We start from the raw sequence: 15,474 nt of genomic DNA, 5'->3' as shown, positions 1-15,474 counted from the left end.
GTTTTCCCCCAAAATAAAAAATTATATTCTCAGAATTATATAATATAAATACTATTTAACTATGCATACAATAAATATTAAATAATCGTTCGATGGAAAATATATGAATGTTAGTATAATTTTTATTCTACTTAATCATGATTGTATATTTTACACTTACACCTTTTTTCCTTTAATATTATTAAGATTTAAAAAAGTAAATCATGAAAAACGAACTCTTCTTGACCATCGCTAGCTATATAATTCCACACAACATATATGTCAATTCTCCTGAGTTTGCCAAAAACAAGTTTGTAAACAATTTACAAACATCATGCAAGTGTAAAAGGTAAACTAAATCAAACAATCTTTACCAGATCAAACCATCATTTTAAGTCTAACAATGGTTCGGAAAAATCAAACCATCATCTTTCTCGCCCCCAACTGGTGGGATTCAAATCCCCAGCATAAAACAAAACCGTCTGTGAGGGCAGTTTGTTCTCACACCCCAACTCTGGTAGACTGTATTATTCATTATATTATATAGAGATTGCCATAAAGGGTTGAAAATGTTTGGACGACTAATCTTACGTCTCTCTGATCTTTAAAGGGCCTTAACTTTTTCAAGAGACAGCAATTATCTAATAAAAACTAATGTCTACCAATTATATCAACAATGGTCATTTTATGTATGGCAAATGAAACTTTATTCTGCGCCTAAATATCAACAATGACCTATATCTTATATTAGATGGGATCTGGTAAGGCTACAGAAAAGGGGCATCATTAGGTTCTTGTAAGACCACAATTTCCATAGTTTAAATAGAAACAGAAGTCAAATCCAATATCTTAATACATCAGTGTCGTTCTCCGAAAGCTTCTTGCAAGCAAGCTTGACAGTCTCCAACTTGTGAGTCTGTCGACAGTCAAACATAGGCTCCAATGAGGTATACTAACAATCTCTCACACACAGGAAAAAAAAACGTAATATTCAGGCCAATGGGGAGGTAGGGGAAGAAACAAATGCACAAATTAAGGATGACCAGAAAATCTTGTGAGATCGACAAGTTAACTTAAACAGAAAGTTTCCTAACATATCCCCAAAAAAGATGAACATGAGAATCGGTGCCTTCTTTAAAATACCAAACCTGGTTCATTCTGCAATAAATTGGCAGGCAGAAACTGCCATCAGCACAAAACTAAAAAGATAAAAAAGTGAAAGATCACAACATAAGGATTATAACAGCACAGAAAAGATTGTTGACCATTCTACCTGCGCATCATCTCATTCAAAAACACATCAGGCTAAGCTGCACAGCCTTCCCACAAGTCCAAGTAGAATTTCTGTTGTGACAAAACAGCCAAATCAAAAAAACAACCATCCCAACCACTGCCAGAAATAATCTAGGTTAAGGACATAAACAACAACAAAATAAAACAACCTCGTGACTAAAACCCAAACAGGATACCCCCAGCTAAAGTACATAAGCATTCAGCAACCAACGCCTTTCTAACCAAATGTCCAACAGTGTCCTTGTACGAGAAAATATCCAATATATGACATAAACCTAAACCCTAGGAAAAAAGAAAACCCTAAATCATCACTTCACGTTGATTATTGCAATACTGAAAATGAAAAAACAAACAAAAAATGTTAACATGTAAATAATCCCTCCCTGACAGCAAAGAAGCTCCACTACTTCAAATACAAAAAAGAAAGCAATAATCAGTGATGAAAGTAATTTGAATAGAGCATTAGATAAAGGAACTCCACTACTTCCCATTCCCTCAAGAGAGAAGCGCCAAGGTGCCAAAATCTGTATTCCAGAATTAACATCAGTCTTCAAGAAAGCAGTAAATACTGCAAGATGTCTCAAAATACAATAAATCTAATGTATTCAACATATAATTCATGAAATTACGTCATGTAGTCTATCAATACTATAAGAGTCCATATGCCTTACAATAAGGCAAAGATTACAACAACCTTCTTCATTGGACATGCAAGCGACATGCTCATCTCTTTCTACCACCCCGCTCTCTTAAGGTGAGGGTAAGTGTTTCCCCTCCACCAAGATTGTAATGGGCAAGTGACATGTTATCCTTGAGAAAGCCAGGTTTTCCGCTCAATTTCTGCTTATTAGCAGGGAGCTGAATCTCCCCTGCAATTTTTTCTTTCAAACTACCAACGGTTTCAGACAAAGATTGCACTGTAATTTCCAGAACTTGTCCCTTGAGACTTCCTTCATCAACATTAGGAACAGATACACTGATACGAACAGGTCCCTACAATCAGTAAAACAGACAGCCAGTTAGGATATATAGAATAGCACTGACGCTAAACATAGTTCTATATAAACATTTAAAACAATAATAATTGTTAACTAGGTCGATCCATACAGGATGTTGAGCCAGAAATTGATCTTCAGGGATCAGAGCATAATCATCAAGTTTCTGCCTCTTTGGTTCTGGTTCTTCTGGGAGTGGGGGAGGAGCCTCTTCTGGCGGCGGCGGTGGTGGCACTCCCTGAGGCAAAGGTGGTGGGTGCATCATAGGCATAACTGATTGTGGAACAGGAAGAGGAACATAAGGTCGAGGAACTGGAACAGGAGTGAACTGGGATCCTGGTGGTGGAGGTATTTGAAATCCTTGGTTATTCATATGCATTGGAGGCATTGGGTGCGGTTGACCACCCATAACTGACTGCTGTCCAGAATTCATCTGCATTGGAGGAGGAGGAGCAGGCCGAACAGATGGCATCATCGAAAGTGGCCTGGGTGGAGGAATTGGAAGGCCACCACTATGAGGAACAGAATATTGGACTGGACCACGTGGAAGATTTAAAGCCAATCCAGGTGGTGGCGGGAGTGGACGAACTGAAGGCATACCAGGTCTTGGAGGAGGTGCAGCAGGACCAAGAAGGTTCTTGGCCTCATTATTAGATGTATCATTTTGGTCCTCGTTTCCAATATTCTGTGACATGGCTTGGTTTGCAGTACGCCCAATACTACCTGTGTGACCATCCCATATAACCTGCTTAGGTTGCTCATCATTTATCTTCTCAATCTCTGCCTTGACAGCATTGGAGACCTCTTCTTCTGTGGTACCAAAAATATCAGGACGGGTCCGGGCAAGACCAACTATGTTTCTTGAAATTTCATCATCCGCAGCCAAAGTTGTCTCTCGAATTTTGGCAAACATCCTTTCTTTTTGTTCTTTGTACTTGGGATCAATGAGAGAAATTCGCATATGTTCTGACATTTCGCTAATAGGAATTAGCTCACCGGTGATAGGAGAAACAACGAACTTAGCTGAATCTCTTTCAGCAGGAATCCTCTCCTCGGGTCTCTTCCAGTTCTTAACAATTCTCATTGGTGGTTCAGGGTCTTCAGTAACTCTAACTTCATTTTGCTTCCCATCATCTGAGTCTTCCAAACTAGCAGCTCTCATGCCCTCTTCAACAAGCAGAGCCTCTTCCTCGTCCATTTCCATTTCAACCTCCTTTTCGGGCTCAACAGTATCATCTTCCGTGGCTGACGCCTTGCTTCTCCTGATAACCACCTCAATAGTCATTGGAGGTGGTAATTCTTCATCCTCCTCATCAACAAAATCTATTGTTTCAACCACCACAAAATCATGCCAATCAATCATAGCCATTTGTATTCTTTCCTGTTCTATCTCATCCTCAGCCTTTTGCCTAGCTTGCTCTTGCGAGCGCTCCCATTCCAGCCTATTCACACACCTTTCAAGGACAGTAGTCATATCAGACACACTCTTCGTCAGCTTCTCTGTCAATCCCTTTGGTGGCATCAAAACCTTCGAATATGCATCCGCAAGAGAAGTAAAAAACGTAAACATGCTGTGGGTAGGTTTCAAAAAGTGGAACTGGGGATTATTAACTTCCCTACTTGTCAACCCTGTCAAAAAAGATTTCCCATTTCGAGCCACAAATTGTGCTGTAAGCTTTATAATATCCAGCTCTTCACCTGTAATTCCTTCAGGAAGCCGAACAGTATACTGTTCTGCTTCAGGGGGTTCAAGTACTTTCCTAACAGGTTTAAACTGGGCAGAAACATCGAACTTTTCTACTGCTGCTATGCCATTACTATCCGGGACAGGGGCAGTTGGAGCTGACTCAGGAACACCCGAGTCAGTGGACTGCGAAGGAGTTTGCTGCCCTGATGATTGATTCTGAGCACGAAATTCAGCCAACCGATGTTGATAATATGCATGATAGGGATCTGATGAGTTAAGAAAATTGAACTTGACATTGCCCGTGTTATTTGCAATAATCCTCTTTTCAAATTCTGGACCATTTTTAGCCACAAACTGGGACGTTTTATCAACAATGGTCCTAATATCTGGAGGAGGATGTATAATTCCAATAGTTCTTGTGTGGGTTGCAACTGTTGCGGGCACTGGAACAGAAGCTGAATTTGATTTGTTCTGCTCCTCATTATAAGTCCTCTCCTCGGATACTTGAGACTCAGGGAGAGGACCTAGATTTCCATCAGCAGGAGGGGCAGGGAGAGGCAATATAGGTAATGAACCTAGCATGTTGCAAAACCCTAAAACCCTTCCAAATTCAGGTATTCATAAAAAGTGAAACAAAAGAAACACCAAACCAGCCTCTTGCTCCTGCAATGAAAACAAAACAAAAAAAATATAAAAAACCCACACTAATCAAACCTAACAAACTCCATAATTGGGCCAAAAAAACACACATAAACCATGTTTTATACATAGCGATAACTGGAAAAAACAACACCGTATTCAGCATGATAATACTAACCATAACAAAAGAACAGATTCTTAACTTTAATAATTAAAAATAAAAATAACAGATGCAGATTGCGCTACTTCTCAGATGCAATTTGAAATAAATAAAAAAATAAGGGTTAATTTTCATAGTGGGTTTAAGAAATCGTAGTTCTGCTGTCCAAATCGAAAAGTTGCAAGAAAAACAAAGACAAAAATCTCTTGATTAACAGATTCTTTCTACTGCAAGAACCAAAACAAACAAAGTCGAATCTGACAGAAGCAAAATAAATCAGCCAGGGAAAAAGTATGTGGAGTTAGTCAACAGAGTTTGGGTGGAAAAGAAATGAAAAAAAGAAGAAAAAAAATAAAATTGAAAAAATAAATGAAGCAGCTGAAACAAATTGTGGAGAAAACCTTACTGAGCAAAATGGTGGGTGAAGATCTTTCTCCTCTGAAACGAAACTATTCCCTGAATGCAGGGACTGTGGGCTCTTTAGTATCAAGGGCGTCATGAATCGTTTTCTTGTGTGGACTCTTTGTGGGCTGGGCTGCATCTGGCCCAAACATTCTAACTGCCTCACTAATAAAACAAGTAATTTATTTTGATCAAAATATACTTTAAAAAATAAACATAAATATTATAATAACTAACCCCAAATAATATAAATCTAAAAGAATAATTTAACAATCTTATAAATCTAAAATATTTAATTACCTTTACAAAGATACATATTTCATAAAAAAAAATTATTATTAAAAAAATTATTTTATGAAAATTTATACCAAAGATAATTATGAATAGTATGTTTTCTTTATAAAATTGCTTATTTAAAAAGTATATTCATTTTTATATAATGGTATACAGTATTTGTTAAAATGTGTGAAAAGAATGTTTTCTTAAAAAAAAATTAAAAAAAAAAACTTATTAAAAAAATATTATGTACATGCATTGTTTTCATATTAAGTTGGCCTTTTTTTAACAAGAGGATCATTCTTGAATCAGATAAAATTAATTATGAGCAACAAAGTTCATAAAAAAGGATTTGTAATTTATAAAAAAAAATAGCAACTTAATTTAAAATATAATTAATAAATTGTGAATACAGGTGTTTATAGACCAATTTATTTTAATGAAAATAAATTATCAACAAAACAGAAAAACAAATAAACTAAGATTAATGGAAAAAAAGTTGTTCTCTAATTCAAGTTGCAATATTCTGATGAAATGTATAAAGGATTGGTTTTCTTATGATACTAGAGTAGGGACTAATTATTCACTCAATGTAGTTGAAAAAGGTAGTATCAAACTTCTAATAATTAATAAAGTTATGCATATATGTACATTTATAATTAATAAAGTCATCCATCATATAATCATGTCGTTTGTGTGTTTGGGTTAAAAAAATAATTTATGAGTTCACTTTTAGACAAAGGATTGAGTATTGAAATGAAACAAAAACAAGTGTGAAGTGTTTAAAGGACATGACTTAGTTTTTGAAATTTTAATGACTTTTAATCTTTATGTTTGTTATCTTTGTAAAATTTTGCCCTCACAGCTTTTTTTAAAGTTAGTTCAATGTCACCAAATCAAGTTTGAGAGTCTCCAAAATCAAGTTTGAGAGTCTCCAAGGTCACTTACTTAGTGGATTGAAAACTCTATTAGAGCATTATGGTGAAATGACTACTTATCTTCAATTTTCCAACTCACCTATGTGAACATTTTTTCTCAAAGAAATCCTTAAAAGGCTCATTTTTCTATGAAAAAAAATTGGTGTGCATCTCAATTACAACCACATGTAATTCATTATGATATATGTGATCTATCAATTCATTAGGATATATGTGCTCTATTAATTCTATCTCTAGTGGAAATAATAGATACATACTCGTTTTGTTAATGGTTTGAGTAAAAAATTTAGGTGTATTTTTTTTTATAAAGATAAACGACTTTATGTATTTAAGAAATTTAAGACATTAGTTGAAAAATAAGTCGATTTCTCTATCCAAAATATACATTTTGATAGAGAGAGGGGATACACGTATAAAGAATTTGTTCAAATTTGTAATGAGTAGGGTATTTAAAGAGACATATACATCACAACAAAATTACGTGGTTGAGAGAAAAAATCAAATCATTATAAGTGTGGTTCAAAGTGTTTTAATAAAAAAAAAAAAGATCCCATAACTTTTTGGCTTGAAGTTGTAAATTTGGAGGTTTATATTTTAAGTAAAGCTCAACATTTGCGATAAAAATTCACCAGAGGCATGCATGTGGCGAAACAAAACCCTTTGTTTTTTATTTCAAAAATTTTGGTTGCATTGGATTTGTTCTTGTATATGGCCACAAAAGGAGTAAGCTTGATGACAAAAGTATCAAATGTGTGTTCTTGGTTGTGAGTGAGGAGTCTAAGGCCTACAAACTTTATCATCATATTAATAAGAAAGATTCGTACAATAGAGATGTTAAATTTCAGAAGGATGTTGCTTGAGATCAAGGAGAAGCAAAAACCAACAGAGTGATCTACCAGGGTTAGTCACCACCAACCTTTTTTTGTTGTTGTTAAAACTCATTGAATTGTTACTCAAGTTAAATCTCTTCAAATTCAAATAACATAATTAATGAACCAATAAAATCTTATTGTGAAAAATACCTTATTTTGACTTTTTCTATATAAAATAAACAGTTAAATAACATATTCAAATATGTATATGAAAGATCAAGACAGAATAATAGTAAATAAAACTCAATTATAATTTTAAAAAATTAAGACAGAATGATGGAGATGAATGTATTTACTAGTGATGTGTAGAACAATATCCTTAGGAAGTCAGCAATACCCAAAACAAGTCTACTATTAGGATAAATAAAGGATAAATACTGAAATTCATATTAGCATGGCTTCCTTCATGTGCAGGAGTAACCTTCTCCTTCTGGTATGCTATAGAAATTAGAAAGAGTTCAAGTGTTCTCTAAAGTTGTTTCGGCCTAAGACAGACCTCCTAATAAAAACTCCTTTAATCAAATTTTACTAGTTGGTTCTGTTGATCATAGGTATCCCACATGAATTGCCATTGGGATATATCATTGGAAACCTGAAATTTTCACATGACAATGTGATGCACAAATTCCTTCTCCAGAGGATAAATGTCTCCAAAGGATATGAACAGAATCTTCACATACACTGTCGTGCAAGAACATCATATCCATCTGTGAACAGACGTTTACCAAGACAGGCAGACACAATTTTGTCACTTTCGCACCAACTATTCCTGATATACCATGTGTGCCTTTTTGTCAAGCAACCAAAGGAGATTTCCTGAGTTTATCAATTTTCATAGCAAAATGCATGGCAACATGCTCCATCCTCGCATCAACTAGAGCTTCCTTCAAGGTGCTGAACATTTTGGCAGGAGGCCGAATACCCACATCCAACATTTCTTGAAAGTACTTACACGCTTCATTCAACTTATTTTCATGGCACAAGGAACAGATCAACGTGGAGAACATGTGCACTCCAGGAAGAATTCCTTTCTCTTTCATCTCATCCCAAACTGCCATCGCCATATCCAATCTCACTTCATTACAAAACATCCTCACCATGATCTCATACGTGCTCACACTCGGCTCACACCCAAACTCGCCATTCATTCTGCGAAAAACCGTGCAAGCTTCTTCAATCCTACCAACCTTTATAAGATGATGAAGTATAATATCAAAAGTTCGAGAATTTGGACCAATCCCACATTTTTTCATCTCACCAACCATCCTATACGCATCATCCATACGCATAGACCAGCAATAAGCCCCAACAACAGCATTGTAGGTGGGAGCCTCTGGTGCAAAGCCACTAGCCTTAGATACCTCAAAAAATTCAAGAGCTTGGTTCAATCTCTTATCCGAACCCAAACCATTGATCAAAGTACAATACACATGGGGACTAGGCCTCACACCCTTAGCTTTCATTTCATGGTACAACCCAATGGTTTCATCAAATTTCTTAGCCTTGCAATACGCATTGATGATTATGCCATACGCAACAACATCAATCTGAAACCCTTTATCCTCCATCTCCCTACACAACTCATTGAGTTTGGTCAGGTTCTGCAGCTGACTCCACCCTTCTAGCAAAATGGTGTAGGACTTGATATCAGGGTCCAAGCCTAAGCGCCGCATTTTATCAAACACCTCATGTGCCTTCTCAACACACTTGGATTTACACAACACATCGATCAACCTATTGAAATCCGTTACATGCGGCTTCAAACCGTAACGCTCCATCTTCTCGAATATCTCAGTTGCCTCCTTGACCTTCCGTGCTCGCGCGTATCGCCGAGCAACGAGGGCAAAAGTGTCAGAAGTCAGCAACTTTCGTTGCTTCATGTCGTCGATCAAAGTCCAAATCATTTTGAACTGTCTGATCTTTCCCAGTGCTTCGATCAATGCGTGGAAGGTCTCTGTGGTGTGTTTGAACTCGCTTTGCCTCTCGGCCCAACGGAAGAACGAAAGCGCGAGGGTACCGGCATTGCTGAGTTTGTTCAAGACCTCCAGTACCAGCTCCGGCGAGGGATTCACCACAACAGCAGCGAGAGAGACGTCGACGGTGGAGTCGCGGGAGTTGGATAAGATTCTGCAGATTGCTTCGGCGTTGGGGGTGGAGCTAGGTTGGGCCGTGTGGAAGGCCAATGTGGTGTTTTTTGGAGACCCATAGGGAACTTGGATTGTGGGTGTGGAGTAATGGTGGTAAAAATTTGAACTTGACAAAGGAGGAAGCAATGTTGAAGAAGTTTCTGTGAGGGGAAGGAGAAGATTGGAGATGATGAACCTTTTGGATGATCGAAAAAGCGCCATGGAAACCAGCATTAACATCTATGCCACTGCGCTTTACTTTTATACTAGTTTGGTGGGTACATCAAATCAATTTCCATCTTCTATTAAATAAAATTATAATAAGAAATAATTTCTATTCATATTCTTCTTCAACTATGCTAAACAACTTCATTTTTTTTACCCTAATTTCCTCTTTATTTTCTTTATCACTATCTCACTTCCTTTGCATATCATCTGAACTAAAGTATTAGGGCATTCTCAACTTTGCCACTATATTATGAAATGGTTGATAGATACTTTTATTTTTTAAAATATGTGGTTAAAGTTTCAATCTTAACTCCATGTTTATAAAAAAAATTGTGAAGAAAGTTGAGCTCCTTAAATAGTTATACAGATTTCAGTATTTTGAGAAACTACTCTTTGACTTCGAATTGAGAGATATTCCTTATATAGAAACAAATAATTAAAAAGTGCAATGATGAGGGAATGGAAAATGACAATGATATCTAAAAAGAATGAACTTTCTGCTCTGATCGTCCAGAATCTCTATGATAATGAGGCACACTGAACATACAACACCATGAAAATGGATGCAGAAGGGAATATCCTCCCACTGATGGAAGGTATTGGAGGATCCACCACAAATATTAAGCCTCCAAAGCCCAAGAGCTTAAACATATATTCCCTTCCCCAGTACAACTCTGATGTGTTGCTATCAGCACTCACTTACAAACAATGCTATGACTCCAAGATTGATATTACACTTTGGTGACCAAAGAATGTGTTTTCTGCAAATGGCAATTTCTACTGGTGGATGAATCGTGGTGCTTAGACTGCACAGCTTCCTAAATGCTTCTATTCTCTTATCTATTCACTGACACTGATTGGTCTGTGAGTTCCAGCCATCAAGAAGGTTAGCAACGGACCCTTCAAGGTTCTTAGCCTGAGGACCTGGTTCCACAAGATTGACATCACCCCATTGGGAGCACGGATCCACCCACCAGCTCCTCCGCCCAGTGCACCACATTCCTGGAGTAGCTCGATGGCTACCACGATGGAGGATCTTCTCATCAATCATGTCCAACACAGGATTATTAAGATGAAACTGTCTTGCAAAAGCAGCTCCACTTTCTACCATTTGATCGTAAAAGGAAGCATTAAGGAAAAGTGGTTCCATCTTTGGAGGATTGTCCCAGACTATATATCGCAAGTCCCCATTTACTGTTGTGTTCTTGAATTCTGGCGCATTGCAAATGACTGAGTGAAAGTAACCTTCTTGAGATAACTTCACATTTGTAAAATACATCAGTAGGGTTCGAGGTAAATTGTCCCAACCAAAAATGCAGAACTCCAGAAAGGGCCGGCTCAAGATGACCCATGGTGAACCTGCATGGCACGAAAAGCAATCAACATATAGTGGGGATACAAAAACCCTACAAGGCATATATTGTGCTGCACAGAAGGCATGAGACAAAATATTTGCCTGTGAAAAGTTTGAATGCGTTAGGAGTTGCCCTCTTTTCTGTAGCTTGAAAAATTTGACTCTTTCTTGCTAAATATAACCCCGGATCAACTACAATAGGCTGGAATCTATCAGTCCTGCAAAACCAAATAAATTCTTACTAAGTAAATGGTATAAGGCTAACTGAATAAGTGCGAAAAAGTAGCAGCTAGAACTAGCAGTAGTTTCCGTACTCTTTCCATCCAAGGTCACCAGTGTGATCAATGAAATTCAGGTCTCTCCTAACAGAAGAGAAAACGTGGGACAGATCTGATAAAAGATAACGGATATGGATCAGCAACTTCGACAAGTAGGGAAAGAAGGCATACATCAAGCAATACTGGGAGTATGAACAAAAAACTGAGAACTCTGTTGACCTTATAAAACAAGAAGAATTCAATGAATAAATTTTAGAAAAATGAAGTATTTATTCACTTAAAAGCAGAATAATGAATATAGATGTTCTTGTACAGCAACAAAAATAATATATAGAAAGAGCCCATAAAAACATCCAGTCCTACCAGTAACAGAGGAATCCCAATGTTTATTTTAATCAACAAGACCATGACACACCTAGGGTCTAGGAGAACTGATGCAGAATAGATTGTTGTTACTTGCTAATCTATAGCCAAACTCATGGTTTTAGGATCAGTCAGCCCCATTGGCTCTACAGGCTTCTGAGGGTTTACTTAAAAACAATGTGTATGTCATTGAATGCCTTGGGAGATTCTATTAAAAACAATGTGTCTGTCATCGAATGCCTTAGGAGATTCTATTAAAAACAATGTGTCTGTCATCGAATGCCTCACCACCAATCTCACATACTTGGCCATCAAAAGCCCATCTCTATGGTTACCAACATAAAAACTTGTATTTTCATCATACCCCCTTATATTATAAAATCAAATTTTACTGCCACTCTCTTTGTTCTTTCTTAATTGCTTGACTTGCACAAGTTCCATTAGTGATACCTCCAACTCTTCAGAAGATCTTCCATGCAACCCTCAAATGATTAAAATCTTATATCTTATAAATATGTAGTAAGCACTTATTTGAGACATGACAATACACGAGTCGTTTTAGTTACTTCTGGTTATGCTTACTTCCTGTAGCATGTGCATATCAGAGTGAAACATACCCAATTTTCTTTGTTTAATCAAAAGCATAATGGAAGTGATGAAAGTCTGAAACTAAATTCTAGATAACTGTCCATCTGACTTAAAACATTTTAGTGCCAGTTTACTTTGAAGTCACATGTAATCCCATGCAATCAGAAGAATTGACTTTATCCGCTATCAGATTTTGCGACCCCGAACTTTAAGATATTCAACCATCTAATGCATAAATACAGTCTCCAGCTTAGAACCAATCACTTCCGTTTGGAAATTAATATGCAATGCCAACACAGTTTGACAGAAGTTCTCAGGCAAAATTTTGGAAGGAGTCCAAAATGCATTCACAAACTGGTTGAAATAAAGAAGGATGAACAAATGAAGTGACTCCAAATTCCTAAGACCTAAACTTATTCACCAGCAAACGGAACTAGATAACATAAAGAATTTGGGTGCAGTTTCTTTGGTATACAGGGATGAGCTTGAAGAATCTCTACCTCAGAATTTGTTATTTGGTCAAGATAAAAACAATAACTTCTGTCTTTTGGATGTAACCACCAAAGGCGCAGCCGAGGGCAAGTGTTCCCCTGATCTGTCTCATTAATTACCCTTCTACCATATTCACCTCCTCACTCTTCTCACCCCAGTGATCCCTCTTTTCAACTGAATACCCTTCTCTCCCTTTTGCGGCTCCCTCACCATTTTTGTCTTGGCTTTATCTCCTGGCTGTTACCACAAATTCCTTATGCATGAAAAACTAATAAGTTGGAAAACCTGTCCTTTTAGCTTAGTATCTAAACATGCAAAACTTTAGGCTAAATAATGGTGGGCTCTAGGTAAATTTTAAATTTAATTTGAAAATCAAAAGTAGAATCAAAATGACCAGCCTCAGTTTAATCAATCTGTAGTAACCAATCCGATGAGAAGATAATTTCAGTATAGTTTTAAAAGAATAAACCTTAATCTTCAGTATTACCACGACAAAAAATTCGATACAGAAAGAAATCTCAAAACAATAACTCAAAGTATTATTTAGTGACACAAAAACAATATTATGCTAACATCAATGCAAAAGTCTTTTTAACACTGCTCAAACAGAATTTATAAAATTTCAAAACAAGACATTAAAATTAAGACCCCAAAAGAAATTTTAAAAAAAAATGAATATTTATACTGAAATACATAAATTCAGGCTGATCATATTAGAGATTCAACGATAGGACAACGTCTACACCTAATCTAGGATAAGCGAAATTAAGGATTATAGGAGCAAGTTTGCAATTAGCAATCTATCTCAGATTTCCTGAGGGAATATTTGGGAGTTGAGTTATTGAGGATAATAATTAAAATGCAATAAAAAATGATAGATTAGCACACAGTTAATGTCTTAATCTTTTTGATAATTTTTTAAAACATTATATAACTCTTAGTTTTAGAAAAAACAATTTGATTTCCCTTTCCTTTCCCTCTGAAATTCCAGCCTCGGGCATAGACTAAAAACAAGTGAAACTTGAGAAAAAAAGGTGAACTAAAAAGGAACAGAAAGTGAATTATTGGACCACTAAAATTGCAGAAACTTTCCTTAAGTACCAAGCAACTACTTCTTAATACTGGATCAGTCAAAATCAAATTCATAAAACTGAATTATTAACTAATCACCCACCAATCCCATTTATTTATTTCTTTTTAAAAGGCAAATTGATTTGAATGCTCCTCCAAATTCCCAACTATACAACAGCAATCTAGGTATTGACTCATCAAAACACAGTCACAAATCAAAGAAGCAAACAGAAAATTGCAAACAGGCATACCATCCTGTGTGATGAGAGGATAATCCAGTGCACTCAAAGTGATGAACCAATTCCAGCCACTATCCAATTTGAGCATAATGGCAGCAGCCCGGAGAGCGATGGCCACATTGGAGGACCCCAAGTAGGTGACATAATCAGCCTTTCCAACCACATCAACGTTCCCGAAAGCACGAATCGCCGGCACCGCCCTCGTGGCGGCAACCAGGGCTTTTCTCTCATCATCCCTGGCATCCCTCCCAAGATGGAGGAGGTACCTATTCCTAGGATGGTAAACTGCCAACAACAAACGCAAGATCCGGTCCTTGTCTTTGTGTCCACCAGAGATAAAGTATGCAAAAGCTGGAGGGTAGCGAGAGCCATGCTGAACAAGGGAAGGGAAAGCCTTTGGGGAACTAAAAGCAGAGAAAGAGGACATCAACAGAACCATGAGAGATAGCAATGCTGCACTGAATAGAGTGAAAAGCCATTTCCTGTCAACTCCCATAGCCACTACTGTGCTCTCTAATTTGGCGTTGGGGCATATGATACAATAACAGGCGTGGCTTGAAAGAAGGGATTTTGAGAACTGGGTCTGCCCAGAGTCTGGCTTTCTAGACTCCTCTCCGTAAATGGACGCTAAAGATCTTGGCTTTTTCTCGTTTGGTGATGATGGACATGGAAGCTGTTAAACTGTCATGCACAAAAGAAAAGGAGATGATGACAGTGGACACATGGAAAACCCGGATCAGAAAGTTCCAAAAATTTTCTCCAGTTTTGCAGGTTTTGGCTTTCTCAGTGCTCGATTTCAAATCCCAACCTTCCAGAGAAGAAGAGAAAATGGGATAAAAGAGAAAAGACAAGGGTTTCTTCCTTGGAGGTTAGATTGGTTGTTAGGTGTTAGGGAAAGAAATGGAGATCACGGATTTGCTCTTACCTTTCTCTCTTCTCTCTATTCAATGATGGTGATGATGATGCCAAGATTCAATCTCAGGTTTATTTTAATTTTGAAGTAACCATCACAATGAGCAAATTATTATACAAATGAAGAAAGAAAGACAAAATATGGACAAATTCTACATTTTTTTTTTTGTTTAGTAAAAGGTCATGTTGATTCGGTTATACTTTACTTGTGCAAAATAGTTGACTGTTTCTATACGTGCCAAACCACGTAAGCGCGTGTGTCAGGTTTTTTTTTTTTTTTAATTCAAACAGGCCTCACATCTTAGCCGTTTAAATTTATGCATTAATCTACATCACTTGACACTAACTTTAAAATAACAACCATAAAAGAGTTTACTATTAATGATTTTCATTATAGAAATGATTGACATATTTTTAAAATAATTATGACATAAATTATTATACATAATAAATTATAATTATATAATACATATAATTAACATTCATATTTTAATAAAAATAATCAAATATGGGTTGCCTCTTAAAAAAATAAAGGATAAGAGTATCACTTTATAATTTGATATGTAAGTAAATTATGCTTAT

At 36.6% G+C, this 15,474-nt stretch overlaps 3 protein-coding genes across 13 annotated transcripts; all 3 read right to left on the bottom strand.

Annotated features, from left to right (window-relative positions):
- Positions 1-770: 770 nt before the first annotated feature.
- LOC137827860 (putative splicing factor 3A subunit 1) lies at positions 771-5,263 on the bottom strand. 11 transcript variants are annotated; one of them, XR_011083785.2, is made up of 6 exons: positions 5,160-5,263; positions 2,380-4,617; positions 1,967-2,265; positions 1,422-1,796; positions 1,253-1,323; positions 771-1,137 (listed from the first exon to the last, which is right to left on the bottom strand). XR_011083785.2 is itself a non-coding variant. In XM_068634213.2 (3 exons), exons 2-3 carry the CDS (start codon positions 4,534-4,536, stop codon positions 1,996-1,998), a joined length of 2,427 nt encoding a protein of 808 aa, XP_068490314.1. In that variant the 5' UTR covers positions 4,537-4,617; positions 5,160-5,263; the 3' UTR covers positions 1,740-1,995. The 11 variants fall into 11 exon arrangements, 1 of the variants encoding a protein (XP_068490314.1); XR_016523349.1 differs by having other exon boundaries at positions 771-895; XR_011083787.2 differs by having other exon boundaries at positions 5,155-5,228.
- Positions 5,264-7,504: 2,241 nt separating this feature from the next.
- Positions 7,505-9,808, bottom strand: LOC137827891 (Tetratricopeptide repeat (TPR)-like superfamily protein). The gene has a single exon (XM_068634250.2). It carries the CDS (start codon positions 9,605-9,607, stop codon positions 8,036-8,038), a length of 1,572 nt encoding a protein of 523 aa, XP_068490351.1. The 5' UTR covers positions 9,608-9,808; the 3' UTR covers positions 7,505-8,035.
- Positions 9,809-10,075: 267 nt separating this feature from the next.
- Positions 10,076-15,075, bottom strand: LOC137827890 (beta-glucuronosyltransferase GlcAT14A). The gene is made up of 4 exons (XM_068634249.2): positions 13,993-15,075; positions 11,264-11,339; positions 11,052-11,167; positions 10,076-10,954 (listed from the first exon to the last, which is right to left on the bottom strand). The coding sequence occupies exons 1-4, from the start codon at positions 14,474-14,476 to the stop codon at positions 10,440-10,442; spliced, it is 1,191 nt and encodes a 396-aa protein (XP_068490350.1). The 5' UTR covers positions 14,477-15,075; the 3' UTR covers positions 10,076-10,439.
- Between the last annotated feature and the right edge of the window lie 399 nt (positions 15,076-15,474).

The sequence above is a fragment of the Phaseolus vulgaris genome, chromosome 7, assembly GCF_051622355.1.
Source record: "Phaseolus vulgaris cultivar YP4 chromosome 7, ASM5162235v1, whole genome shotgun sequence".
Lineage (NCBI taxonomy): Eukaryota > Viridiplantae > Streptophyta > Magnoliopsida > Fabales > Fabaceae > Phaseolus > Phaseolus vulgaris.
Note: the sequence above shows the minus strand (reverse complement) of the source record. Positions and strands in the feature narration are given on the sequence as shown.

Excerpts from the sequence above, each read along its gene's own strand:
- LOC137827860 (XM_068634213.2), bottom strand. The coding sequence starts at position 4,536 with ATGCTAGGTTCATTACCTATATTGCCTCTCCCTGCCCCTCCTGCTGAT. Across the intron at positions 2,266-2,379 it reads AATTTCTGGCTCAACATCCT|GGACCTGTTCGTATCAGTGT; the intron begins GTATGGATCGAC and ends TACTGATTGTAG.
- LOC137827891 (XM_068634250.2), bottom strand. The coding sequence starts at position 9,607 with ATGTTAATGCTGGTTTCCATGGCGCTTTTTCGATCATCCAAAAGGTTC.
- LOC137827890 (XM_068634249.2), bottom strand. The coding sequence starts at position 14,476 with ATGGGAGTTGACAGGAAATGGCTTTTCACTCTATTCAGTGCAGCATTG. Across the intron at positions 11,340-13,992 it reads TCCTCTCATCACACAGGATG|ATCTGTCCCACGTTTTCTCT; the intron begins GTATGCCTGTTT and ends ATCTTTTATCAG. Across the intron at positions 11,168-11,263 it reads GGTGACCTTGGATGGAAAGA|GACTGATAGATTCCAGCCTA; the intron begins GTACGGAAACTA and ends TTGGTTTTGCAG.